Source organism: Stenella coeruleoalba (genome assembly GCF_951394435.1).
Source record: "Stenella coeruleoalba genome assembly, chromosome: 1".
Lineage (NCBI taxonomy): Eukaryota > Metazoa > Chordata > Mammalia > Artiodactyla > Delphinidae > Stenella > Stenella coeruleoalba.
Window position 1 is genome coordinate 14,651,431 of NC_137169.1, and position 25,308 is coordinate 14,676,738.

At 57.1% G+C, this 25,308-nt stretch overlaps 1 protein-coding gene across 2 annotated transcripts in view; it reads right to left on the reverse strand.

The window, feature by feature from the left end:
• Positions 1-3,560: 3,560 nt before the first annotated feature.
• CAPZB (capping actin protein of muscle Z-line subunit beta) overlaps positions 3,561-25,308 on the reverse strand; it is a 136,585-nt gene continuing 114,837 nt past the window's right edge. Inside the window, exons 5-10 of one of the 2 annotated variants that reach the window (XM_079933471.1) lie at positions 22,796-22,937; positions 22,309-22,425; positions 9,754-9,819; positions 9,021-9,097; positions 7,509-7,621; positions 3,561-4,701 (exon numbers count right to left, since the gene is read on the reverse strand). In XM_079933471.1, the coding sequence (XP_079789597.1) occupies positions 7,519-7,621; positions 9,021-9,097; positions 9,754-9,819; positions 22,309-22,425; positions 22,796-22,937 (505 nt within the window). In that variant the 3' untranslated portion in view covers positions 3,561-4,701; positions 7,509-7,518. The remainder of the gene's footprint in view (positions 4,702-7,508; positions 7,622-9,020; positions 9,098-9,753; positions 9,820-22,308; positions 22,426-22,795; positions 22,938-25,308) is intronic. The other variant, XM_079933472.1, reaches the window with a different exon arrangement.

Genomic DNA, 25,308 nt, shown 5'->3' on the forward strand with positions numbered 1-25,308 from the left:
AGCGGAATCTTGAGAGAGAGGGAAGGGTGTGTGCAAAGGCCTGGAGATGGGAGTCAGGGCTGCTCCCAAGGTGGGGCTGGAGTGAGGACAGGATGGTGGGGGCAGGGCCAGCCACCAGCGCTCACAGCAGGTGACCTGGTTTGGTTGGGGGAAGAGGAGGAGGGAATGGGAGTCTGGGGAGGCCAGGGAGGGGGGCGCCTCTGAGGTTCAGTTGGGCAGTGGGGCGAGTGGGGTGCAGCGCCTCAGCCCTGTCCTGGGCGGGCCTGCAGAACCCTGGGTGTCACCTGGCCTGCAGCTGTTTATTGAGCACTTGCTGTGTGCGGGGCGGGGCTGGGCTGTACCCTCGCTCGGTCCCCACAACCCCCACTGCGGTAGGTGGCGCAGGTGCAGTCATCACAGCCACATGACAGATGGGAAAACAGGCTCTGAGGAACTAAGCAGCTTCCCCAAGGTCCCCCAGCTACGAGTGGCAGCATGAGGTCCCTCAGCTGCGGGGGCGATCCCACACCCGGCCCTCGGAGTCCCATCCCTGCCTCCGCCCTTGGCGGGGGGTCCAGGGCTTCAGGCCGGGTGCCATCCAGCCTCACCCTTGTCCTCGGGGGCGGCGCAACCCTGCTGTGCTCAGGCCCCCTCCCCACTGTTCTGAATGGTGCCTCCCACCCCCAGGGCCCACGCCCGCCCAGCTGGCTCAGTGCCCTTTGCAGCCAGGATCTGGTGCCCTCCCGGCCTGAGGACCTGGGGGCTCAGCTTGGCAGTGTGAACCCAGGTGTGGGCCTGGGCTCGAGCTGGGTGGGGAAGAAAGAACGAGCTGTCACAGCCCCTGCCCTGGTGGGGGTGATGGGGTGATGGCTCTTGCTGGCAGGCGCCACCCAGTCTGCCGAGAGCTGTGGTTCCTTCCTCCTCATGAAAGCCCCAGTCCGATGGGGGAGACACTGGCACGCCCTGCCTGATGGAGGACGTCGTGGCAGTGGGTAAACGGGACAGGTGCAAGCCTGTCGTGCCGGGTGAAGGCTCATCAGCGTGTCCACCGTACTGGGACCCTCCCCGTGTTCCTCCCAAAGAGCGGAAGGGCCAGTGTGACCATCAGTCAATTCCACTGTCCGGACTGGGCCGTGCTTACCGGCTGGTGGGGTCCCTGAGGTGCAAGGTCCTGGGTGGACTGCCTTTCTCCCCTGGCTGCAGGCAAGCGTTGGTAGGGCCTTCACCTCTAGGTGTGGCCTGAAGGGATGAGAACCTTCCTCTCGCCTGAAGTGTGGACCTAGCATTTTGGTTTCAGGCCCAGGCTCTGCACTTACCAGTTGCCCTGGTAACTGGTCCAGGAGGATTTCTCCCTCAGGACCCACACGGGGAGCAGGAGGCTGGGCCAGTCACCCCCAAAGATCCCTGCCTTGGCGGCTTTACATGTCAGCTATTTTTAATTTTTTTTTATTTTTTAGTTAATTTATTTATTTGGCTGTGTTGGGTCTTTGTTGCTGCACGTGGGCTTTTCTCTAGTTGCGGTGAGCGGGGGCTGTTCTTCGTTGTGGTGCGTGGGCTTCTCATTGCGGCGGCCTCTCTTGTTGACGAGCACGGGCTCTGGGTGTGTGGGCTTCAGTAGTTGTGGCACGTGGGCTCAGCAGTTGTGACTCGCGGGCTCTAGAGCACAGGCTCAGTAGTTGTGGCGCACAGGCTTAGTTGCTCCGCGGTACGTGGGATCTTCCCGGACCAGGGCTTGAACCCGTGTCCCCTGCATTGGCAGGCGGATTCCTAACCACTGTGCCACCAGGGAAGTCCCTTAGCTATTTTTTTAAAAAAAAATTTTAATTTTATTGGAGTATAGTTGGTTTACAATGTTGTGTTAGTTTCAGGGGTACAGCAAAGTGATTGTTATACATGTCCATTCTTTTTTTAGATTCTTTTCTCATATAGGTTATCACAGAACACTGAATAGAGTTCCCTGTGTTATACAGTAGGTCCTTGTTGGTTATCTGTCTTATGTATAGTAGTATGTGTATGTTCACCCCAAGCTCCTGATTTATTCCTCCCCTTTGGTAACTGTTAAGTTTGTTTTCGATATCTTTGTCTGTTTTGTAAATAAGTTCATTTGCATCTTTTTAAAAGTTAGATTCCACATATGAGTGACAGCATATGGTATTTGTCTACGTGTTAGCTATTGAATGAGATGCCGTCTATGAAAATGCCTGGGGCACCCCAAACCTCAAGGTGGGGGGCAGGCAGGTGGCATCTACAAAGGACTGGCCCACAGACCCATCCTCAGTGCCCGGCCCCAGGCCCTCCCAGCCCAGGGTCCCCTTGGTTACTTAGCGAACCTGGGATTTTTTTTTTTTTTGCCACTCATGGCATGTGTGATCTTAGTTCCAGGCCGCATAGCCCAGTGGGAGCAGGCTGTCTGCCTCTGCTTGTTCTGAGGCTTCAGAGCAAAGGCCGCCCCCAGGCCCAGTGACTGGCTCAGCAGATGCTGGACACAGGTGCCCTTTTTCTTCCAGCCTCTTTAGGGCTCACTGGTTCCCAGGAGCAGAAGCCCACTTGCTAAGCATGCAGCAGAGGCTCTTGGCCGGCTGTGGGCTCACAGGAGGGAAGGTTAAGAGGTGAGCCATCGGTGTCTGGAAGGACAGGACAGGCACTACAGCTCCGGGAATCATTCCTGGTGGGAATGAAATGGCACTGTTTCAGCATCAGTCTCTCAAGAGAGAGCATCGTAACTGGCCTATTGTGGGTCACCCGGTGGGGATGAGGGAAAGCCGTGGCCACACTGCACCGAGGCTGCGGGGAGGGGGTGGCACCAGAGAAGCAAGAGGGGCCGTGAACAGGTCCACAAGGCCTGCGCCACCCCTCGGGCGGGTAGGGTCCCACAGAGCAGGGAAAGGACGAGCTGGGAGGTGGCCCCGAGCCAGGGGCACACACTCCTCTTCTGCCACTTGGGTCCGGCTGCCCCTCACTGAGGAAACCCGGTCTCAGGGCCCAGTGTCCCTAAGCTCACTGGCCTGACTTAGCAGCAAAAGACAGCAGTGATGGCTCTTCCGGTGATGGAAGATCAGGCCTGGCATACATCACAGTCACAATTTCTGGCTTCCAATTGTTATTTTGGTCACGTGATCGAACACCTGCTAAACATGAACTCATTTATCTGTGCCAAACACTCTACCACGAGGATGTCATTTCCATTGGAGAAGGGCTCTGGGTCCACTGACAGAGCTCCGGCCTTCACCTGTCCGCCTCCCTCATCTTCTCCACCTGAAGGTCCTTGAAAGGAACTGCACGCAGGTGTCTCTCCTGTTCCCCGTCTCTATCTCAGTGGTACTCTGCACTCAGTAAAGATGTGCCCCATCTGGGAACTTTCTCATCAGACCATGCAGAGAGGAGCTGGGCCCAAGGATTCGGGGACAGGCGTGTCAGGGACCCAGGTACCTCAAACCAGAGGGGCTTCGCCGGGGTGTGGGCCCTACTGCCCTGCCAAGCTGCCCTGGTGTCAGCCGGGAGAGCACGGACTACAGCTCGGAGGGACCTTGGGCACGTTAACCCCAACCTGTTTGCCCACGTCACCCAGGGCTGTGAAGATGGCGTGGGACGAGTGTGGACATGCCTGCGCAGAGCAGGTGTTTGCTGAAATGAAAGGGGAGGTGGGGGAGAGCCCCCATCCCATCACACCTGATGATGGGATGGCCCCAGCTGTTCAGGACAGGTGGGGCAGGGTCTGCGCGGAGCAGGGGCCCAGAGAAGCCGTTGGAGATCTGCAAGGACCCCCTGCTCGCTCACCACGTGGGCCCCACGCCCCCACTGGGGTCAGCCCTCCCAGCCGAGCTCACACATGCTTGGACAGCAAGGCAGGCAAGAAAGAACACAAGGCCAGTGCTAACTGCATCCCAGTTTCTTTTTATTTATTTTTTTGTTCTTTTTTTCCTTTTTTTTTTTAAGTATGGAAGCTCAAGTATAAGATGTAGATTTTTTTTTAAGCTTTACAAAAAAACAAAATAAAACAAAAACTCCTTTTGCATTCCATAAAAATTGACAGAAAAGCACCTGGCCAGAAGAGCAGGACGGTCCGCAGGTCCCCGCCCCCCACCGTGTGGTCTCCGCGGGACAGGGGCCAGGCGTGCGGGACGACGCTGAGGGCCACCTCTCCTTTCTCCCAGAGCTGTCCCCTGTCCCCGCCAACCCCCAACCCCAAGCAACTCCCAAACACACGTGGAATCAGATTTCCAGTTTTTCTTCTATCTTTCACACACCACAGTTATTTCATAAAATTTTTTTGTTTTACATTTTTTACACCAATGTAACAAAAGGGTGGGAGGGAAGGGAGGCAGACAGTGTATTTTATGCCTATAAATGGGTGGTGGTGGAGAGACGGGGGGGCGGGGCAAACAGAAAACATGGTTTCTATGGAAATACTGAGTTTTGATAGCAAAATGTGGTGGGAAGTAGGCCTCAGAGACAAGAAGGGTGTTTATAGGGTTTATTCTCAGGGAGAGATGGCGCTGTGCAGTGGTGATGCAAGTTGTTGTGTGACCTGGGGCGGGGAGGGAAGGGACGAGGGAGGGAGCAGAAAACGAGTTTCTAAGAAAGGAATCTAGTGAGCGCACGGCAGCGTGTCCGGTTAGTTGGGAAGAAGAGGCTTAACACTGCTGCTTTCTCTTCAAAGCCTCCACCAGGTCGTTCTTAAGAGCTTCTTGTTTTGATTTGTCTGCAAAAGTCTGCACAGACCTGTCCGGGGAGAAGAATTGTCATTAGCAGGCTGAACAGGAAGAGTGCAGCGGCGAGGGGCCGAGGGCTGCCCTGCCGGTGCGTCCAGGGCGAGGGGCCGGGTCACTGGGCTGGGTGCCCCCTTCCCCGTCCTCTGGGAGTGCGAGCTGCAAGCTGTGCGGAGGGGGCAGAGGGGCCCAGAGCCCGAGGCCGGCCCCGCGGGGGAGGCCACGGCCCACCTCTGCACCAGGCTGGGCATGACCCGGACTCTGGGGCACAGATCCCAATGTCAGCCTGAATCAGAAGTGGGCCTCCAAGCACGCCACAGCAGAGACCGTCTGTGCTTCAGCCCAGCTGTGGACTCAGGCCAGAGGCCGAGAGATAAGGACCCCGTTACAAAGCACGGGGTGCAGGGCTGGCCCCCCGGCGAGCATTAGGAACCGGCACCTCGGACGTCTGAGCCCACTGCCTGGGCAGCGCCTGCGGGCAGGCACTTTTAGGCTTCGGCTGCAAGGCACCATCAGCTGTTAACTTGGCCAAGAAAATCCCTCAGCCTGAACTTCAAGAGGCAGGAGGGGACAGGTAAGTGGCCCTGGGTCGCTGCTGTCAAATCCTGAATTTGTGGGGAAATGTTCACGGGAGTGCACTTACGCACAGGTTAGACTGAGCGAACGACAGCTAACCTTTGTAGAGGTTGTACGGTTTACAGAGTGCTTCTCAGGCACACTTCACTCTCACAAGCATTCTGGAGGGGTCTGAGCATTACTCCCAATTTACAGATGAGGAAACTGAGGCTCAGAGAAATGCTCCTGGCAATGACCTTAATGATCACTTTGTCAGATTTCCTCGATGTCTGGGTTAGCCAGGAACTTACTAAACTATTGATAAACTTCCTAACAGTTTCAAAGCAGTGGAAAGAAAGAGTGGAAGGCTACCTTGCAGGAATGCTGTGGAGCCATGGGAATGTCACGCTTGACACGCACTGGCCGTGAAACAGAATGGGAAGGAGAGACCCAAAAATAATCCCCCCCCACCGGATATGGGTGAAATGCAATGAAGCAGGAGCATCCCACGTGGGATTCTGGCTACTGAGTCCTGGAAACGTCATGGGAAGTGCCCTCGAGATGGTGAAGGAGGCGGCAGAGACGAGGCTTTGAAAGAGTCTATGCGCAGCTACAGAAGTGCCCACGAGAAACGCTGACATTTTTGGTTGATGCCGCTGAATACACTTTTCTGAGCGTTTGCTCTGCTCTGCTCTGCGACGGCCAAAGGAAGGCTCAGGCACCGGCCCTGGTGGCCCTCGGGCTGCAAACCTCAGCCAGCCCACCACGGGCTTCTGGAAAGCTCCCAGTGGGAGGCTAACTTGCCCAGCGGGAGGATGCGGTGGGCGGAGTGATGGCTCCCACGGCACCCCGGCCCGACTGGGTGCTGGCTCTTCTGGGAAGGGGCACGCCAGGCCTGGGCTGTACCCAGCCCCCCGCTACCGCCCCAAAGGAGAAATTTCCAGAGTTAGAACCAGGTAAGGAACAGGAGGTCAGGCTTGGAACGGCTGGAGGTGCAAGGAGCAGGACCCTCGTTTAGGGAAAGGAGCTCGGGAAGGTCACTGCCAAGCAGCTCGGAACCAATGCCTGGAGGTGGGAAGGAGGGCCTGTCCTGGACAGAAGGTGCCAGGCTGCCCACTGCTGCAGGGGATCTATGTCAGAAAGCCTCCAGTGGGTGGCCACAGGACTAGCCGAGGTGAGGGATCCAGAAGATTCTAGACCCACCCTAAAAGCTGAGGGGCTGGAGAGGAAACTGCACCATATGGAACGCCTTAAAAGGGGCTTTCTTAATGCTCTGATGGGACTGTAACGGTCCGAGCGTGAGGCTGGAGGCTGACAGACGCCCCAGGCCTGACGCACACACACACACCAGACTGTGCTGCGGTCCCACGGCTGCAGAAGAGCCGCTCCGCCTGGCTGCACAGGCGCCCCACCTCTGTCCCCCCCACTGGGCCTCTTCCGGGTCAGGGTCTCCGAGTCCAGCCCCTGGGCCTGGGAAGAAGCCCCTAAGCCCAGGCCCTACAGCCCTGCCCAGCTGGGTTTCCAAACGCCTCTTATTAAAACCAGTTTCCCTGCTCCTCTCCGGGGATGCTGACTGCTTTCACACATCTGTATCTGTCACTAGCTCAAGTCATGGTCCTTGGCCATCGTCTACAGCCAGACTGCTGCCCCTCCATGGGCGTAAGGCATTTAGGAGGACAGCTGCAGCTCGCCAGGGGCAGAGGGTTATGCCGGTCCCGGCGGCTCCAGCGGCACCCGGTCTTGGGGGTACCAGGCCCGGCCCGGGGGTTACAGCCGCACTCTGTGTTCCATCCTCAGACTCAGGGCGATACACCGCCCCCTTTTAGGTCGGCTAGCCCCAGTCAATCTCCCACAGAGAAGGGGGCTCATCTGGCTTCTGGGATCCTTGGTGGACAGCTGGCGAAGCCCCGGCTGCACACACAGCAGAGGCTGCCAAAGCCACCGGCCAAGCGCGAGGCCACTGGGAGCGGCGCAGGCGAGCGGCTCCTGCCGGAGAGGCGACGGTGATGCCCGGCGATGCCCGGCCTGCTCAGGGGCAGAAGCCCAGACGGCCCGCCCTCACACGCGGCCCCGCCCAGAGTGCAAAGCACACACACCGCACACGTGATTGAGGTCCGTGTAACGCGGGGCGGGGTGAGTGTGCACGTTAAGGGGGCTGCTCCCAGCCGCGGACACGGGGTTAGTGGTGTTTAAGGGTCCGGCGGGGCCCGGCGGCTGGTGAGTCCTGTTTAGTGGGGCGGCGCTCAGGCCTCTCAGGCAGGGTACCTGGAGCGGCTTAATTATCAGGCTGGATGTGGATCTGGCGCTGCGTCAGCACTTGGGAAAGCTCCCTCTGCAGCTGCAGGAACTTGGGGTTGTCGGGGATAACGTCAACAGATCTACAGAGAGTGTGCAGAGGTGAGCGCAGCGGCAGGGGGAGGACGAGACCCAGGAGCACAAGGGGCGACAGCTGAGAGGACGTGCTGGGCACACACAGGCAGAGAGAGGCCGCTGCCGCTCGGGGCTGTGGTGGGGAGGCTCTGCCGCGGGGCTCCTGCGGGCGGCGGTCGCGGCTTTCAGGGGCTCAGGCCACACCCCGCAGGCTCTTCGCGGCCTTCTCCGATTTGTCAGCCAACGCCCGGGGACCCTGCAGGCCAGGCGGCTGTGTGGCTGGCTCAGGGGCCCCAGGCTCAACAGCCAGAGGACAGCAATGCTCTGGGGGTGGAATAAAACCCACTGGGGGCCAGACCACGTTCCCCACAGGCAGGGAGGAAATCAGAAAGATGATGAGTCCAAAGTGGGCCCCATCTTTTAAAACCCTATGAGTGAAAGACTAAAACATTTGTCTCCTGGACAGATTCACAAACCAGAGCTGCTTCCTGCCTCTCCTTGTTCCCAAAGGAGATCTGTCCACAGTGGGGGATTACAGGAAACCACGGGCAGAGCGTTAGCCCCTGGACCCGCGTGGTGGTGTAGGGCCGCACACCGGCCTCCATCCCACCCCCTCCCTTCGGCAGTCCTGCTCCTGGATGGCCGGAGGGCCACTGGGAGTCATCCCTGGTCGAAGGTCACACGGCTCTGGCTGACAGAGGCTGCATGAGATCCCGGCCTCCCGACTCCAAGGCCCGTCTCGCTCCACAGCGGCCTCCACTACCCGCCCCCCCAAAGGGGCTCTGGCCTCCTACCCTGCCCACCATGACCTTGAGGACCCAGCGAGCCCCTGAGCCCCCTCTGGCCTTCACTGGGGCCGACGCTGAAGAACCGAGGGCACAAGACGTGTGGGGGAGGGGCAGCCAACAGCCCTGAGAGCACCCCAGGGTGGCGGGTCCCTCTCCGGAAAGCAGCAGGTCGGGGGGCTCTTTCTGTGGGACACTCTGCTGCCCTGGAAACCAGCCAACCAGAGGCCGGTGGTGTCATGCCCTCCTGCGTCTTAGGGTCTGATCTGGAGGTATACTCAGGCCCAGGAGCCAAAGGGCCGGGCAGATTCTTCAGGTGGGACTCAGCCTGAGGGACCGAGAGGTGACTCCAGGGACAAGGGCACCGATGTTGTTAAGGTGAATGGGCCCCAGGAAACAGAAATGGTGCAAGTCTACTCTGATTCCCACATCTATCCTGAGTACACACTCTGTATGCCGGGCTCTATCCTTGCAAAACCTGCATTAACAACCCTATAAGGAGGATAGCCCTGGTTTACAAAGGAGGAAACAGAGGCCCAAGGCCATAGAGCTCTTAAGCAGTGACCTAGGATTCAAATCCACATCTTTTTGGTTCCAAAGCCCGTGCTTTGGGGTACATTACCTTAGCCCATTAACGATGTCCTTTGTTTTTCCAAAGTAGATCTCGTTCAGCGTACTTCTGATTTTATTTTCCATGTCCTGGAAAAGGAGGCCGGTGAGACTGACGGGAACGCCCTCCCTCCTCCCTCCTCCCGCCTGCGACCCTGCAGTCCCCGCTGTGACCGCAGGGTGGAGGCACGTGAGTGTGTGCCCTGAGCGCCTCCCCATCCTGGCGCCCAGGACGCCAGTACCAAGTCCCGGCGTCCCAGGCTGACCCTCACTGGGAGCTGGCCCACCCCACTCAACCACCCGCCAGCCCTCCCCCCAGCTCTGTGAACAACCCCGTGCAGCTGGAGAGCACCCCCTTCTTCCAGGTGGCGTGGGGAAGGGGGAGCTGAGGTGTAGCTCAAGTCCCCCTCCAGAGCCCACTGGTGTTCCCGGGATCTGCTTCCCGTCTGAGCTCAGGTCTCCGCTCGCACCCACTGGACGGGGGGAGACAGGACTTAGGGCCTCCCGAGCTGAGTCTTCAGGGTGCATGTGTTTGGGGGACAGTAGAGGGGGTGCCTCCGGAGCTGAGCCCTGCTTGCGTCCAAATCAGAAGGCTCAGGAAACACGAGGCCAGGGCAAAACATGAGAAACGCGCTGCTGCCTGCTGTGGAGCTGCGAGGGAGCAGCAAGGGAGGCCGGCAGCCGGGCTCCAGGGGCGAACGTCCCATGCGGTGGAGGCGAACCGCGGCAGCAGGAAGCCCACTCACCTCGACCAGGCGCCCGATGTTGGCTATGTGCGGGGAGCAGTCGCTCACGGTTTCATCCTTCTCCATCTGCAAAGAGACAGAATGTTCCTCTAGGTCAGAGAGCCGGGTGAGGGCCCAGGGCCTGTTCTCCCTGCTGGCAGGCCCGGGGCCGGCTGGCGGGGGTTGAAGGCCACTTTTCCAGTGAGGGAGCCCCAGCACAAAGCAACCCAAGTTTCAGGTCGCAGACAGTCCGGCCCGCAGAAGCCCCGAGGCCCCGCTTCCAGGGGAGAGTCTCGCTCTGCCCTTGTGGAGCACACCCCACCTCCACCTCCACAGCCCACAGCAGGGAGGGCACAGGTGACCACCCCTGCCAGGCACAGGCTCAGCTTGGGGCCTGATGTCGCAGATGAGCCCCCAAAGTGCCGTGCCGCTGCCGTGCCTGTGTGGCAGCTACGGAGGGAGGGACCGGCAACCCGGGTGTCAGGAGACTCCGAGGCTCAGACAGATGGGGTGACCTGCCCAAGGTCACACAGGGAGTGACAGCAGAGCCTGGGTCAAAGCCATGCTTACTTCCAAGCCTACATTCCTTCTACTGTGTGAGGCTGCAGGGCCGGCCGAGTGACCGTGTGGAACTTGAACAAGAGAATCTCAATCTGCATCCCTGGTTATGACAGAGGGGGTTTAAGAGGAGGTGGGACCCAGCGAGCCAGTTCCGGCCCAGTGATCAGTACTCTGAGTATTAAAAGGAAAGGGGGCAGGGAGGGGAGAAGGCACTGATGACCCTGACACGAGCGCTGAGTCATGACGCACGCGCAGCTCTCCCCCAACTTCCACCCTATGTTTAAGGCTTACTTCCCTCACAAGATTATACATTCCTTAAGGGCAGATGTATGTACCTGTTTTACACTTCACAGGTGCCTAGCAGAGTGCTAAGTGCATAAACGCTGTTTAAACCGAGTGGAAGTGTAGCTACGGTCACCACTGTTAGTTATTTATTTATTTAGAAAGATGTATTTATTATTAATTCATTAATTTATTTTTGGCTGCATCGGGTCTCAGTTGCGGCATGGGGGCTCTTCGTTGCAGCATGCGGGCTTCTCTCTAGTTGTGGTGAGCAGGCTCCAGGGCGGGTGGGCTCTGTAGTTAGCGGCACGCAGGCTCTCTAGTTGAGGTGCGTGAGCTCAGTAGTTGCAGCGTGCGGGCTTAGTTGCCCCACGGCATGTGGGATCTTAGTTCCCTGACCGGGGATTGAACCCGCGTCCCCTGCATTGTAAAGCGGATTCTTTACCACTGGACCACCAGGGAAGTCCCTCACCACTGTTACTGAAATAAAATCTGGAAGCTGAGGCAGTCTGGGGGAGAATGGATACACGTATACGTATGGTTGACTCGCTTTGCTGTGCACCTGGAACTATCACAACGCTGTTCATCAGCTATACTCCAATATAAAATACAAAGTTTAAAAAAACACAAAAAAATCTGGAAGCTGAAATAGGCAACCAAGAAACAGCATGAGAAGACAGGAACTGGATCAGGAAGGCGAGAGCTCAAAGTGAATTCAGACCAGTGAGAACAGCAGGGCAAAGGTGGAAGGTTAACTACGTTCAGCACCGGAAGAACGGGGCAGATGCTTGGGGTGCGTCTGTTCGGAGGCTGAAGGCCTCTGCCCAGTCTCACCTGCTTTTACTTCTCTTACCCATTAAGGAGAGTGACTTCCAGGCTGGGAAAGGTAGAAAAGACCCAGTTAGGAGGGAGACAAAGCCGCAGATGGGAGGAGAGAACTAAGTCGCTTTAAATGATTAAGTTTCAGGGTCAGAAAAATCCGATTCTGTGACAGAGACATCCCTGAGAAGTTACGGCACACTTCAGAGGTGCCAGAACACTGGCGGAGGGCAGAGGCTGACCCCACTTCCGTAACAGAAGGAAGAGTGGAGTTGGAGATTAAACACTGGCTTGACACTGACCCAGACAACAGTTTCTGACGGGACCGTTAAAAAAAATCATCTGCTGGCGCACTTTCACATCAGATACTCCAGGAGCCAGCACGGGCTCGCTAGGAACACGATCTGCTGCGAGCCTCTCCAATTTCCTACTGAGATGGGGACGCTGGGCTGAAGAACAGAGGGCTCCTCTAAGATCACATCACTGTGGCAGGTTCCCATCCAAGATCCTGTGGCCGAGGCTGGACGACAGCCCGCTCATGTTCCCAGGGTGGCCTCCAGGGCATCTCGCACGATTCTCTACCTGGCCCTGGTCTACCTGTTTGTCCAGGACTTAAAGAAAGGCACAGCGCAGAGGGTTCATGGGATCCTATTGCCAGCATCAAGGGTGGAGGTGAGGAGACCCCGAGACACGGGTCAGCTGCAGAGCACAGCACTCCCTGGCAGCAGCGACCTCACTCCACCCGGTCCTCCTAAGAACCACTTTAAAGCCCAGGAAGCCAAAGCTTAAAGGTGTCAGGTGCTCTGCCCAGGTGACAGCCCCGCCTGACCCCGCAGCTCTGCTCCTCCAGCCCCAGCGCGCTGACTACCTTCACCAGGGCAAACGCAAACCACCTGCTTTGGCTCAAACACTAATCTCACCGGGAACAAAAGGAGGAACAAGCCCAGTGAAGAGACTTGTGGGTTTTAGGTGATTTCAAGCTTGACAAGAATTTGACGGGACCAAAAGGAAACTATATTACTGGAGCCCAGCTCAGGGGCGGCGCGCCCCCCATCACGCAACGAAGCTGCAGGGGCGAGGCTGCGTCACTTGCTGAGGGAGGGCCCCCCGTTCCGTCCCAGCCCAGCCACGTCCACAGGGCTGGATGCAGTCTGGGTTTTCAGAGAGTCGTGGGCGAACTGGAGTCCTTCTGCTTAAAAGGTCTGAACACCCTGACCCCAAGAAATGGGAAAGAATTTGGATATCTCAGGCCGGGAGGGGAAAGACTCGGGAGGTCCTGGCCATGCTCTGAGGGCCAGGCTGTCCAGCAGGGGCATGTCCGGCAATCCATGTCATTGCCAAGGGGTGACGGAGCTCTCTGTTATTATATCTGCATCTGCTCACAGAGCAATGAGCCCTGGGTCCCTGCAGGTGTCTGGGGAGAAATGGGGTGGCCATTTGTCAAGATGCTACAAGAGGGGGATCTGGAGTAGAGAGATGGTCTGGAACCCACAGCCTTGCAAGGCCCTTTCAAAGTCAGGAGACTAAGTCTGAGAGTGAAGACGCCTGGTTCTGGCAAGACCGTTTGGCTGAGGGCTGGCCAAACAGGAGAGACTGAGTGAGATGCTAAAACGATCGGCTGCTCTGCCCCCAACACGGGGCCCTGAGCCACCCCGGGCACTCTGGCCAGTGATCCTGGGGAGTCTCGCTCAGGGGTTGACACAAAACAGGAGGTGAGCGTGCCCACCAACTTCAAAGTGAAGTCACACCCCACCCTGGGCAGCGCCGTGGCGTTTGTGGGACATGCTGGGCCCTGAGCAAAACCCTGCGGCCACGACGACTGGAGCGTGCGCACGTTGCACAGGGGCTGGGACCGCGCTCCGCCCTGAGCAAGGACGGCGCTTGCCTACCCATTCTTTTTTTTTGGTACGCGGGCCTCTCACTGTTGTGGCCTCTCCCGTTGCGGAGCACAGGCTCCGGACGCGCAGGCTCAGCGGCCACGGCTCACGGGCCCAGCCGCTCCGCGGCATGTGGGATCTTCCCGGACCGGGGCACGGACCCGTGTCCCCTGCATCGGCAGGCGGACTCTCAACCACTGCGCCACCAGGGAAGCCCTGCCTACCCATTCTTAAAAGGCATTTTTGGACACCGACACGCTGGCACTGAGTGTCCTCTCCTTCCACGTGGAAGAGGTTTCTGTGCCCGGCCAGACGGCAGCTCAGGGCTGCTCTTCCGGGCAAGGAGAGGCCTGGGGGGGGGTCTGACCCAAATGAATTATGTCTTTCCACAAACTGGCCTCTCTGCCTCCCCAGTCCACGCAGACGGCAGACTCCTGGCAACCCCAGGGAAGCAGTGAGGCTCTGAAGCTCCGTGACGGCCCCATTTTAAATGCGCACCAACCACGCAAAGTTGAGGCCAGAACTGGCGGCAAAGGGCTCAGGGCCATCAGGGAAGCAAAGTCACATCAGATACCCGACCTCTTGGGTATCATCTCTGCTTCAGAATCAAGAGCCATCCTCCAACAAAGGAAAAGGCTGGAAATGCTGGGCGCTCAAAGATAAAAGAGGTCTGGGCATGGGGGCCAGGGCGGGTGAGCCTCCCCCAGGAGCAGACCGACTACCAGGGAGGACACAAGGGGCCACGAAGCTTGAGGCAGGGAATCTGAGCCCAAGGCAAACGCCCAGCAGGGCCAGGGGAAGGGAAGGAAGAGGGTGGGCCGGGGTTGGGGCAGAGGCCCGGCACACAGACATGCCTCCACGGCCCCCCTGCCCGCACCCTGCCGACTCCCTTCACACCTGGTCAGGGTCAGCTCGCTGGCAAAGCTGGTCTGCCAAAAGTAGAACTATTTTTGCACCGCAGGTATTATTACATCCTTATACAGGGGATGCCAGAGGAGAACATTTTCATGTGCTGTGGTCGCACAGATGTTCCACAAGGTGGTTCCAACAGAGTCTGGAGTCAGAGCGCAGCCCGCCTGTCCCCATCAAGCACCTCCGCTCCTCTCCGTGGCCCGGCGACGTGGAGGACACGGGTGAGTGTGTAGAGAGCAGGTCATTTTCCTCAAAAGGGAAAACGTGAGCAGAGCCCGGAGGGTGGGGACCTGCAGGAAGCCAGCCCCGTCTAACGGCTGCTGCTCTGGAGCCCTGGGGGGCGAGGGCCTTCCTCGCCTCTGCCCTGCACCGGAGAACCTAATACGTGCACCAGGCCCAGAATGGCGCCTGCTGAACGGCAGCTCCGCGCCCGGGACTCTCCCCGGCCTGGCTCCTCCTAGTAACTGGGCTGGGCTCCGGGTCAGAGCGCAGCTGTGAGGCCAGGATGTAACACGCTGTCAAGCCAGAAGACAGTGGTCAGACAGCCTCTCAAGGAAGGTTTGGTTTGCCCAGTTTAGGAAAAATTTAACTGAGCCTAAAACTGTATACATTCTAGAAGATGGAAAAGTCTCTGCTTGCGTGACAGGTGGTAGTAGCAGTTAACAGCTATTATTTATTGGGCATAACCCGTGTGTCAAAATGTTGTTTTATTTCTGCTCTACAACCATCTTTCCAAATGGGCATTATTAAGCTCGATGGTGAAAGTGCTGAATTTCAGAGAAGGGAAGTGGTTCGTCCAGGTCGCACAGCTGGAAAGAGACTGGGCTAGGATCTGAACCAAGGTCTGGAGGATTCCAAAACCTGTTTTCTTCCAGGAGACTGCTCCATTTTCTCAACTTCACCCACGTTCTTTACCGGAAAACTCAAGAACAAACCGCAGTCCAGGGCTCAGAAATTCCGAGCAGTTTCATCCCTGCCTCACCCGCCTGCCTTCCCCCAACCCTTCCCTTTTTTGGATGTCTGCTCTGTTCCTTGTTCCTCGCCTGCCCGACCTTCCTAGCGGGGGATGGGCACAGGGAGGCAGCCTCACACCAGCTCTCTCTCTCGAACAGGCTGGGTCATTCCACCCCAGGTCGCCAGACATACACCAAAGCATCCCTAGAAGCCACGCCACTCAAGCCTCTCCACCCCTGAACCCAGGAACCTCAGGGAACAAGGGAGCACCTGGAGCTGGGCCTCCCTGGGTAAGAAAGTCCTCCCTGAGCCACCCCGAGTTGGCCCGGACCCCTCTGTTCCCCACATCTGGAGGGAAGGCCATGGGCTCTTCCCCCTGCAACATGCCGCCTTGCCTGACTGCCAAGCGCGAGTCAAAGAGGATTTCCCTGCATTAACACGCGGGCAGGTGCCTCAGCTGGAGTCTCACTGCTCGAAGATACATCACAGGGAGCCCGGTGCTGAGCCAGGGGGAGAGCTCGCCTTCCGAGTGTCCGCCCTCACATCCCAGCTCCACAGGACATTCCACCTCTGCTTCTAAATATTTAGTCGGAAAAAAATGTCAAATGAACATCTGCAGCGCCCGGCCCCAGACTGGAAACCTTGGATCTCCTTCCCGAGATTCGCAGTCTTGTCTCTTTCCCACGCCTCCAGCTGTCACACAGAAGTGACCTCTCAGTGCAACTTCCTTTTCAGCGCGTTGGTACTTGGCCTGCGGAAAGCAGCCTTCCCACCGGGGCCCAGGTGGCAGCTGCCGCCCTCCTGCCCTCAAGGATTGGCCGTGATGAGCCTCTGCGAAGACGGCACTCACCTTGCCTCCCACAGCTGCAGGGATCTGCCAAAACACTTTCTCTGCTTGCTTTCCAGGGACGTCCCAAGAGACGTCTTTTGGCGGGGGGGCGGGGGGGGGGGTGTGGGTGGACAAAAGGCCGGAGTGGAGGAGATGGGTGAGGGCGCCTTGGTCTGAGCCCCTGGGGCATCTCCACAGCCCAGGTCACAATGAGGTGTGAAATGTAGCTCCAGTACATTTACCAAGAGCGGTAAGAAAGTCAGTGAGAGGGGCTTCCCTGGTGGTGCAGTGGTTAAGAATCCGCCTGCCAATGCAGGGGACACGGGCTCGATCCCTGGTCCAGGAAGATCCCACATGCTGCGGAGCAATGAAGCCCATGTGCCACAACTACTGAGCCTGCGCTCTAGAGCCTGCGAGCCACAGCTACTGAAGCCCGCGTGCCTAGAGCCCGTGCTCCGCAACAAGAGAAGCCACCGCAATGAGAAGCCCGCACACCGCAACGAAGAGTAGTCCCACTCGCCGCACCTAGAGAAAGCCCGCGTGCAGCAACGAAGACCCAACACAGCCAAAAATAAAATTTAAAAAAAAAAAAAAAGGCGGTGAGGGGGCCTTGAGAGAGGAGAAGATGGAGGCAAAGCCTCAGGGAAAGGGACTCCTGGAGGGAAATTCCGCCAAGCCCAAGCCATGGCCCTTCCCAGGACAGGCACAGGAAGCAGGAAAGTGGGGGAGCCCTGGGCATCGTGCCAGGGAGGGGTGGCCCCGGCCTGTGCAGCTACGGGGTGGCCAGTATGAGCTGGATGGAAACGGGAGAGCTAGGAGCCCTCGGCCTGGCTGGGCGCTCCTGACCGCTGGCTAGGATGGCTGCCAGGGTCGGGGCCTGGCACTGTGGGCCTGGTGAGATGGCCCCTTCCCTCCTGACACACGTGGGAAGGTGTGAGTGTGCAAGTGAGTGTGGAGCTGCCATTACGCCTGGGTCACAGCAAGTACCGCTTACTGGAGGAACTCGAGCGAGGAAGACCCACCTGAGCCCAGCACTCACACCCTGGGGTCACCCCAAGACGTCTCCAACCCGTCCCTCCTCTACTCCTCCTGCCTCTGCCCTTCCTCGTTATTTCCTGCCTTGAGGCTCCTTCACTGACCACCCGGCCACGGGCTGGTCACTGCAGCCACCGCTGGGGCCATCCTTTGAAGTCACAAATCTGATCAGATCAGTTGACTACTTAAAAAATCTTAAAACCCTCCGCACTACCTCTGGTGGTGAAGGCGTCTCATGTGGTCACTTGGGTTCCGGCAAGAGGCACCCAAAATGTGGCGCTGCTGAGCACACTCCAGGGAGGCCTGGCGCCTCCACTGGACTCTGTGGTTCTGGCCCCACTCGCCACAGGGCCTGTTCCTGGGGCCACTGGCCCACTGCTGCTGCCCACGCTGCTCGAGGGGCTGCCAAGGGAATGCTCCTGGGCGCCCGCAGGGCAGCGTCCTGACTGCTCAACGCATTTCTGTGCAAACGCTTACTGAGCATCTCTTAAATGCCAGGCCTACAGATACGGGACAGATTAAGACCAAAAAAATGCAGTGCGGCAGAATGCAGCTTTCTTTTCTTCCAGGCAGACAAATCTGGGTTCACATCCCAGCTCTGCCTGCTACTTAGGTAAGTCACCACAGCAAATTACTTAATAGCCTGAACCTCAGTTTGCTCACCTGCTAAATGGGAGCGATCACTATGCTGTTGACAACCCAATCAACAGAGACAGCCCACATTACCACACGTGTTCACTCTGGATCGCTGATCTGCTAAGCTTTCCTGGAACCCCTTCGCCTCCCATCCAAGAGAACCAGAGATGTTTTCCCAAGGCTCATCTGGGACAAACAGCTAAACCCGCAACCCTCATTCCCCCTGTATGCGCAGAAGCTACACATCATTAACTTAGATTTGCCACCCTCACTGCTTCCCTGCCCCTCCTTTTGCAGTTACTTACTTTGGAAACCAGCCCCAGATTTAATGCACCTCAGATGAGTTATGCGACCGGCCACGAGGATGATGACAGAAGCATCAATTTCCTCATGAAAGCCCAAGAGCACAGGCGAGCCCAACAGGCCCGCGGCCCGCGCGCTGCGCTGAGGACGGCCGCTCCACAGGCCCGCGTTTGGCTTGGCAGCGGGCGCTGCTCACAGCAAGCCCAGACCCTGGCCGTGGGCTGGCAGCTCTGATCTAAACTCTTAGGAAGGCTGAGGATTAAATATTTGTCCAGGTCACTGTAAACCGGGTGGAATTATAAACAGTTCGGAGCGGTAAGTGATGCAGGAAACAGTTTCCGGATACGGGTTTAGGACTTTCCACCACTCCCCAGGTGGCAGGGTGTCGGGGAGGACGGCTGCGAGGGAGCCAGCTGCCTGGGGTCCGGCGGCCCCTCCCTGGTCAGTGGTTCCTGGAAGACGAGGGCCCATTTCCATGCAAAAGGATGGTCTCTGCCCAGTGAGCACTAGCCTCTGGGACGGTGTGGGGACAGCTCTGCCCAGAGGCCAGAGAAGGGGACCCCCGAGATCCCCTGCGGCTCCAGGCCCCGTGACACGGCAGAGGTGGTGCAGGTCCTGCACGGAGAGTGTGAGGCTCCGACACGCGGCCCAGGCACCTGCCTTGCACTTCTACTGTTCAAGTGCACGGAGATGCTTCTGCGACTGCACTTAAAAGAGCTACTAAAAAATTAATGGTTATGAAAAGCGTAATTATTATCTTACTGAAAAAGCCATTTTGATATTAAAAGGAACCCTCATGCAGCCAGGCACTCCCAGGATGAGGATGGCAACGGTCACCTCTGCCAAGGAAGGCGCCCTCCTGAGGCCCTTCTGAGGATGCTGCACTGCAGCCAGCACCGGCTTCTCTGAGGCCAAGTCTCACAGGAGACTCAGGCCAAGCCGCCTGTCTGTGCTTCCTCTTCCTGTCACACGAAGACACCACTGCCCTGCACCAGCACAGGGTTAAGGCCTTCCCTTGGGGTGGGGCTGTTAAAAGTCCTAAACAGGACTCTTAAACGAGGGGCTTCAACCTGCTCAGAAGCTTCAAGCAGCACGTGAAGCAGAAGTGAAGACAAGTCTGCTCCAGGGGAGGCGGCACCTTCCAGTCCAAGCTCCCAGCTCACCTCACACACCTGGAAGGGACACCTTGAAGATGGGCTGCTCATGACACCTAAGCCAAAGATGGGCAAGAGAAAGGCACACAGCAGCTGTGATACTGTGATTTATAAGAAATACACAGTTTGGTCATTCGGATGACCAAAATACATTTCTCACGTACATCTGCTCTTTATCCATGGTTCCGGGCTCACAGCTCCCAAACCCTTGGAATTTCCTGGGCGATAAGAGCAATGGGAGCATCTTTTGTTATATTTGGTCTCTTGTCCTCAGTTCCTGAAATCAATCGCTTCAGGGCCATAAAGGTGAAATGGGTGCCTTGTCACTCATAACAAGCCCCTTTCCACCACAACTGGGTTTACATTAATGAGGTGACTTTTGGAAAGTACCTAAGCATGGGGGCTGGTTGCCAGGGGAACCAACCATAAATAGAGGGGTGGAACTTTTAGTCCTATCTCTATTTCCAGGCAGGGGAGAAGGGCTGGAGGCTGAATCAATCACCAACTGCTAGTGAGTTAATCATCACGCCTATGTAATGAAGTCTCCACAAAACCCCACGGAAGACGGGGATCAGCTTCCAGGCTGGGGAACCAAAATGCTTCCAGGGGCCCCAAAACTCCACGAGAACGAAGCTCCCTTGTTTGAGACCTCGCCCCGTGGATCTCTCCATCTGGCTGTTGATTCGTAACCTTTAAATGTCCCTTGGAATAAATCTGCAAACTAATGAGTAAACGGGTTTCCTGAGTTCTGTGAGCAGCTCTAGCAAATTAATCGAACCCAAGTAGGGGGTCATGGGAACCTCTGATTTGTAGCCAGTAGGTCAGAAGCACAGGGGACAACCTGGACGTGCCACTAGCATTGGAAGGTGTGTCTCAGGGGAGGGAGGAGGGCAGGCAGTCTTGTGGGACTGAGCCCTGAACCTGTGGGATCTGATGCCATCTCCGGGTAGAGTGTCAGGCTCGTGGGTGAACTGTAGGACGCCCTGCTGGTGTCTGGAGTACTGCTTGCTGGTGGCATGGGGAGTCGCCCCCCAAGATGGAACTAGGTACAAAACCCCAAAGAGTAGCACTCGTCAAGTTTTAATGTGCACATAAATTACCTGGAGAATTTTGTGAACTTTAGATCCTGATTTGGTGGGTCTGGGTAGGGCCCCAAGCTCTCTGCATTTCTGACAAGCTCTTCCGCGGTGCTGACGCTGGTCCCTCCTGGACTAGACTGTGGGCAGGAAGGTTCCCTCCACCTGCAGAGCAGAGGCTCTCAAGAGAGCCCTCCTGCCTGGCCGGGCCGTTCAGGACCAGAGAGGTGGGAAACAGAGCAAAGCAATGCTTCTCGCCACATCAGAGGAGCCTGAAGTGCAGAGACACACTGAGCCCTGAGGGCGAGGAGAGAGACGCCACGGCCAAGCCTGCAGTCCCCTGGTCCTGCAGGGCAGGGAGCCGGCTGGGAAACAGCAGGCGGTGTTCAACCACAGGTGGCTCAAATGGCATCTATCTGGAAATGCGAAGCCCTGCTTAGGCGGTGAATCAGAGCTGGACAAGCTCACCCAGAAGACCAGTGCCCTAGAAAGACGGTTATCAGACTGATGCCTCCCCGCTATGGAAGTCTTTGGTAGCCAGGCTGGAGGGCTCCAAACTTGGCCTTGAACTAAGACGAAGACAGAGTCATCTTAGTTAACGTGCAAGGAAGAAAGCCGGCAGGAACAGCTAACACCTGGATGACCAAAACCGAGATTCGACATTATCTGTCCCTGGCAGAATGGACAAAAACCAAAACGTGAGTTCACGTGTAAAACCTCATTTTAAGAAAGATCGACTGCACAAGAACAGAAGGGGAAATCCCTGGACCGTCAACAGCTCGTGGGAAAAGAGGTGGGGTGGGGAGCCAGTGGGGGGCCGTGTAGCCTGCACGCCTGTGCGGTGCCTGCAGAGCAGTGCGCGGCCCATGCTGGATGCCTCTTTTTATGGAGACTGATGCAAAAGGAACGGGCTGTCCCCCAAGGCAGCGAGCTCCCTGGTCCCACCCGAGCAGAGCGGCACAAACTGTCCTGTCAGGTTGGGAGATGACCTCTGAACTCTTCCCACGTCAAGACCCTGTGACTCAAGCAGTCTTTGGACTGCTTTGACCAGACATACCCATTTTTTCTGTATGAGGTGAACGAATATTCTGAGTTTTGAAAAGTGCCCTGCTGGGGTGCATAGTAGAGGATGCCAGTGACTATCATTCCGTTGCACCCCTGCATCCCTGGAGCACTGCTGCGGGGGCCAGAGCTGAGCAGAGAGCAGGTGTGTACCACAGGACACCTGCCTGGGGAGGCCGGTAAGCCCGCTCGGAGGCTTAACAGGCTCTCCCTCTTCTGGGTCCCTGTAGCTTCTTTTTCAGTCCTTTCTCTCCTTTTGGGGACCCTGGCTACTATCCCCCAGCAGCCTGCTGCCAAGTCCCTAGGCTGACCCCCTGGCTGCCGTCACTCCTCACTGCCCACCCCCATCCACAGATCACGGCCATCCATTCTCGCTGCAGAAAGCACCTCTCCATTGTCCAGTGGCTGCCGGCTGCCCACACCCAGCCCCCTCTCGACTGTGAGGAAGCTGCCTGATTTCACTCTAGGAAATCAACACCCACACCCCTGTTCGTCTCCTCGACCATGGGTAGTCACATGACCCTAGCGTCAGGAAGTGATTCTGTCCGGGACAAGTAACCCGACCCGCCAGTGAGACGTTCCTGGGGTTACACGGCAGACCTGCTCTGCGAGAGAGGCTCTCCCCCAGGATGGCCAGAGGCTGCCAGGAGCCCCCGCATGGAGATCCAGAGTCCTGCCCACATCGTTCGTGTCTCAGACCCGGGCGGGCTGAACGATGTCGGAACGTCACACTTAGGTGAGCTGACTCATTTCCATTTTCACTTAAGTCAGTGAGAGTTTTACTCCGTCACCTGCAACCAAGAGCCCTAATACATCATCTAAGCCACAACTGAGAAAGTAATCCATTCTAAAATGTTACCAGCGGTAATGCCCTAAACGTCACGGGAGCATCTTAACATAAACACCTTGATCCCAAGTAAAACCTCCCGTGACTGAATGTCGGGAAACACGGACAGGCCTGTGGGGAGGTCACGTCAGGCGCAGGGGCTGCCCCAGGACCTCTGTGGGGCAGCTGCTCACTCATCTCCACACACGGCCAGCCCTGGGGCTGCCGCCGGGGGCACTGGCCGCTCTACCTGTCTAGTAAGGCTGCCGCCGAGGTTCATGGTGCCGGAGCCGGATTTGTTGGTCTGCAGCCACAGCATCACCGTGGAGGTCAGCTTGTAATGGGCGGTGCGACCGCTGGACTTCTCCTGTAGGAAGAGACAGAGATCAGAGCCTTGGGCACAACCCTGAGCTGAGGAGAGCCCGAATGGCCCCTGAATTCAGGTCACTCTAACACGTCCCTTCCTAACACGTCACCATGACATGACCTTACAGAATCCCAAATGGTTTTTAAAGGGGCAGAACCTGCGGTCACTGTATCCAAGTTCTTTGGGGAACTTTTTCATCAATGACTACTGCGATCCTGACCTATCTTTATCCACATGGCTGTGGGCACTTTTAGGAATCAGCAGGGGTTTATACATCACAACATATCCCCATCAAGAAGCACCTGCTAGGGAACAGGCCGCACCGTTTGGGCTGCCAGCTGCAGGCGGGGGGTGGGGGTGGGAGCTGTACCTGCACTTCCACCACGTGGATGGAGTCCCAGCAGCCTTTGATCTTCTTTGATCCATCTCCAGCCTTCTTTATGAGGATCACTCCAGCAAAACCATGATCCAGATCCCAGAGGTAGACAGATGAGACGCCGCCTTCAAAATACCTGCAGGAAGCAGGCCCACGTGTCCATGAGATGTTAAGCCCGTCAAATTACAGATCATCACCCCAGGTCCCAGGGGTGGTCATTTGGCAAAGATTCATCTAAATGTCTCTCTGGGATTAACGACCCTCCCTACGGTGGTTCCCGGGTTGGTTCTTGCATGTGTCCTGCTCATTCGTTGGTCAGGGGAGGGGATGCAGCATCCTTTCGGGTGGGGGGCCCACAGAAAGAACACGGAATTAGGAGTCCAAAAGATGAGTCTGAGTCTGAGCTGCCCTTCCTCTAGCTTTGTGGCCTTTGGCAAACTGACTCCACTTCTCTGGGCTTCACATTCCTTCCAGAAGAAGGATCCAGAACGTGTGTGACATGTAACAGACCCTCAATGGGGGTCATTCCCACTGAGTAATCATTACCGTGAGATACTCCTATCTTTTGGGATGCCTACTTTACAGGCGAAAAACAGGAAAAACAGAGCAACAACAGTCCAGACTTGTCCCACTGAGAGCAGACAGAGCTCTGTTCCCCCCGGAACGCTCCAGGGCCTGCACACGCTGGGGCTTCTGTGGGTTTTTCAGAGCGACCTGCTGCAACTGTATAGCCTGAAACGAAGGGCTAAGGTTGGGACCGAGCTTCCTCCGCAAGTCTGAGGCAATACTGAAAAATTCCTAATTCAGATCAAACGCAGGAGGGAAAGAAAAGGCCAGAGGAGCAAAGGAAATCAGGCAAGGATCCCAAATTCAAGGGCACCAAGGCAGCGGCTGTCCGTACAGGTCCGAGGAGCTCAGAAAGCAAAGGCGGACCACCAGCTGACGTGGCAGCACCTCAAATTCTGCTGACGACCAGCTACGACTCTGGAACGATGGAGTCTCTGGTGGCTAATAGCACACTCTTTACCAGAAAGTCTGTGGCCTCTCTGACCCCATTTAACCCTGCATCAGTGGTGCGGAAGGTGCACTCCGGAACTCTCCAGGAGGCCCGGGGCCGCGGCCTCGGATGTGAGCAGCAGGCAGGCACCGAGACGCACGGGCTGGGGAGTCAGGCAGGCACATGTCCCCATGCCCGCCCCGCCAGTCATCAGTTACGTCACACGCTTATCCGCCCGATGACTACTTATCAAGAGCTACCAGCTACCGGCTCTGCGAACTGGGCCTTAGTTTCTTTATAAAGCAGGGACAGTATTGGGACTTCCCTGGCAGTCCAGCTAAGGTTAAGGCTCCACGTTCCCAACGCGGGGGGCCCGGGTTTGATCCCTGGTCAGGGAACTAGATCCCGCATGCCACGACTAAAAGATCCCACACGCCGCAACTCAAGACCCGGCACAGCCAAATAAATAAATATTAAAAAAACCCAAACAAACAGGGATGGTATCTACTTTCTAGGACTGCTGAAAGACAAAAACAATACAGGAAAGTAGCTACCTGACCAAAGATTATTATTTTCATAACAAAAACAAGTAATAGAAATAAACATGTATATGAATTACACCTCGATAACGCTGTTACATGATAAAAAATATACATGGTAAATGCTAATATTTAGCGAATGTAAGCGATGGGTATTCCAAGAATTCTTTGTACTCTTTTTTGGATAATTTTGCTGTAAATCAAACTCTTTCAAACTAAAAAGTTTCCGTACAAAGGCCAGTATGTGATATACACCAGAGTGTAACCGAGAGACAGACGGAAGAGGCAGTCCCTCTTCATGCTGGCGAGCTGCAGGGCCCCGCGGCTGCTTTGTCTCTGGCTCTGACCCACCGCAGGCCCACTGGGCGTGGCGCATGAGGGCCCACACCTAGGTCTGTTCCCCTCGCGCCCTCCCCGCCAGCATTCCTCAGGGAGACTGTCCCCACTGCTCCATCCCGCGCTACCCATTGCGATGGAGCTGTCAAGTGAAATGCACAGCTGTCTCCCCTGGCCAGTCGGCCCCAGAAGGCAGGTGACGGCAGGAGGCTGTTATCAGGTGCCAGCCCCGGGGCTAGATGTTGGTCAAAAGATTGAGGGACTGAGGTTGAGGGACTGAGGGAAAGGAAAGATCGAGGGATTGAGGACTCTGGCTTCCGACCAGGGCAGCAGAGCGTAGAACCGTGAGGGGAAAGCACGGGAGAATGGAGAGACACACCTGCGGGCCCGAGCTCAGCGCCAGCCCAGGGCAACTCCGGGAACCTGGCCAACGCTGGGCACTCGGGGACCCCACTCGGGAAGGCGCTTTCCCTTGTTCTAGATCTCTCCCCAGACCCCAAGTAGGTAAGTGTTCTGGCGTAGAGCCTGAGGCCCCCCCCACTTCCCTCCACAGGGCCACCCTGACCCGGCCCAGCCCTGCAGGGAGCTGGTCACACGCCGGGCCACCCTGGAACGTGGTCACCTTGGGACCAGAC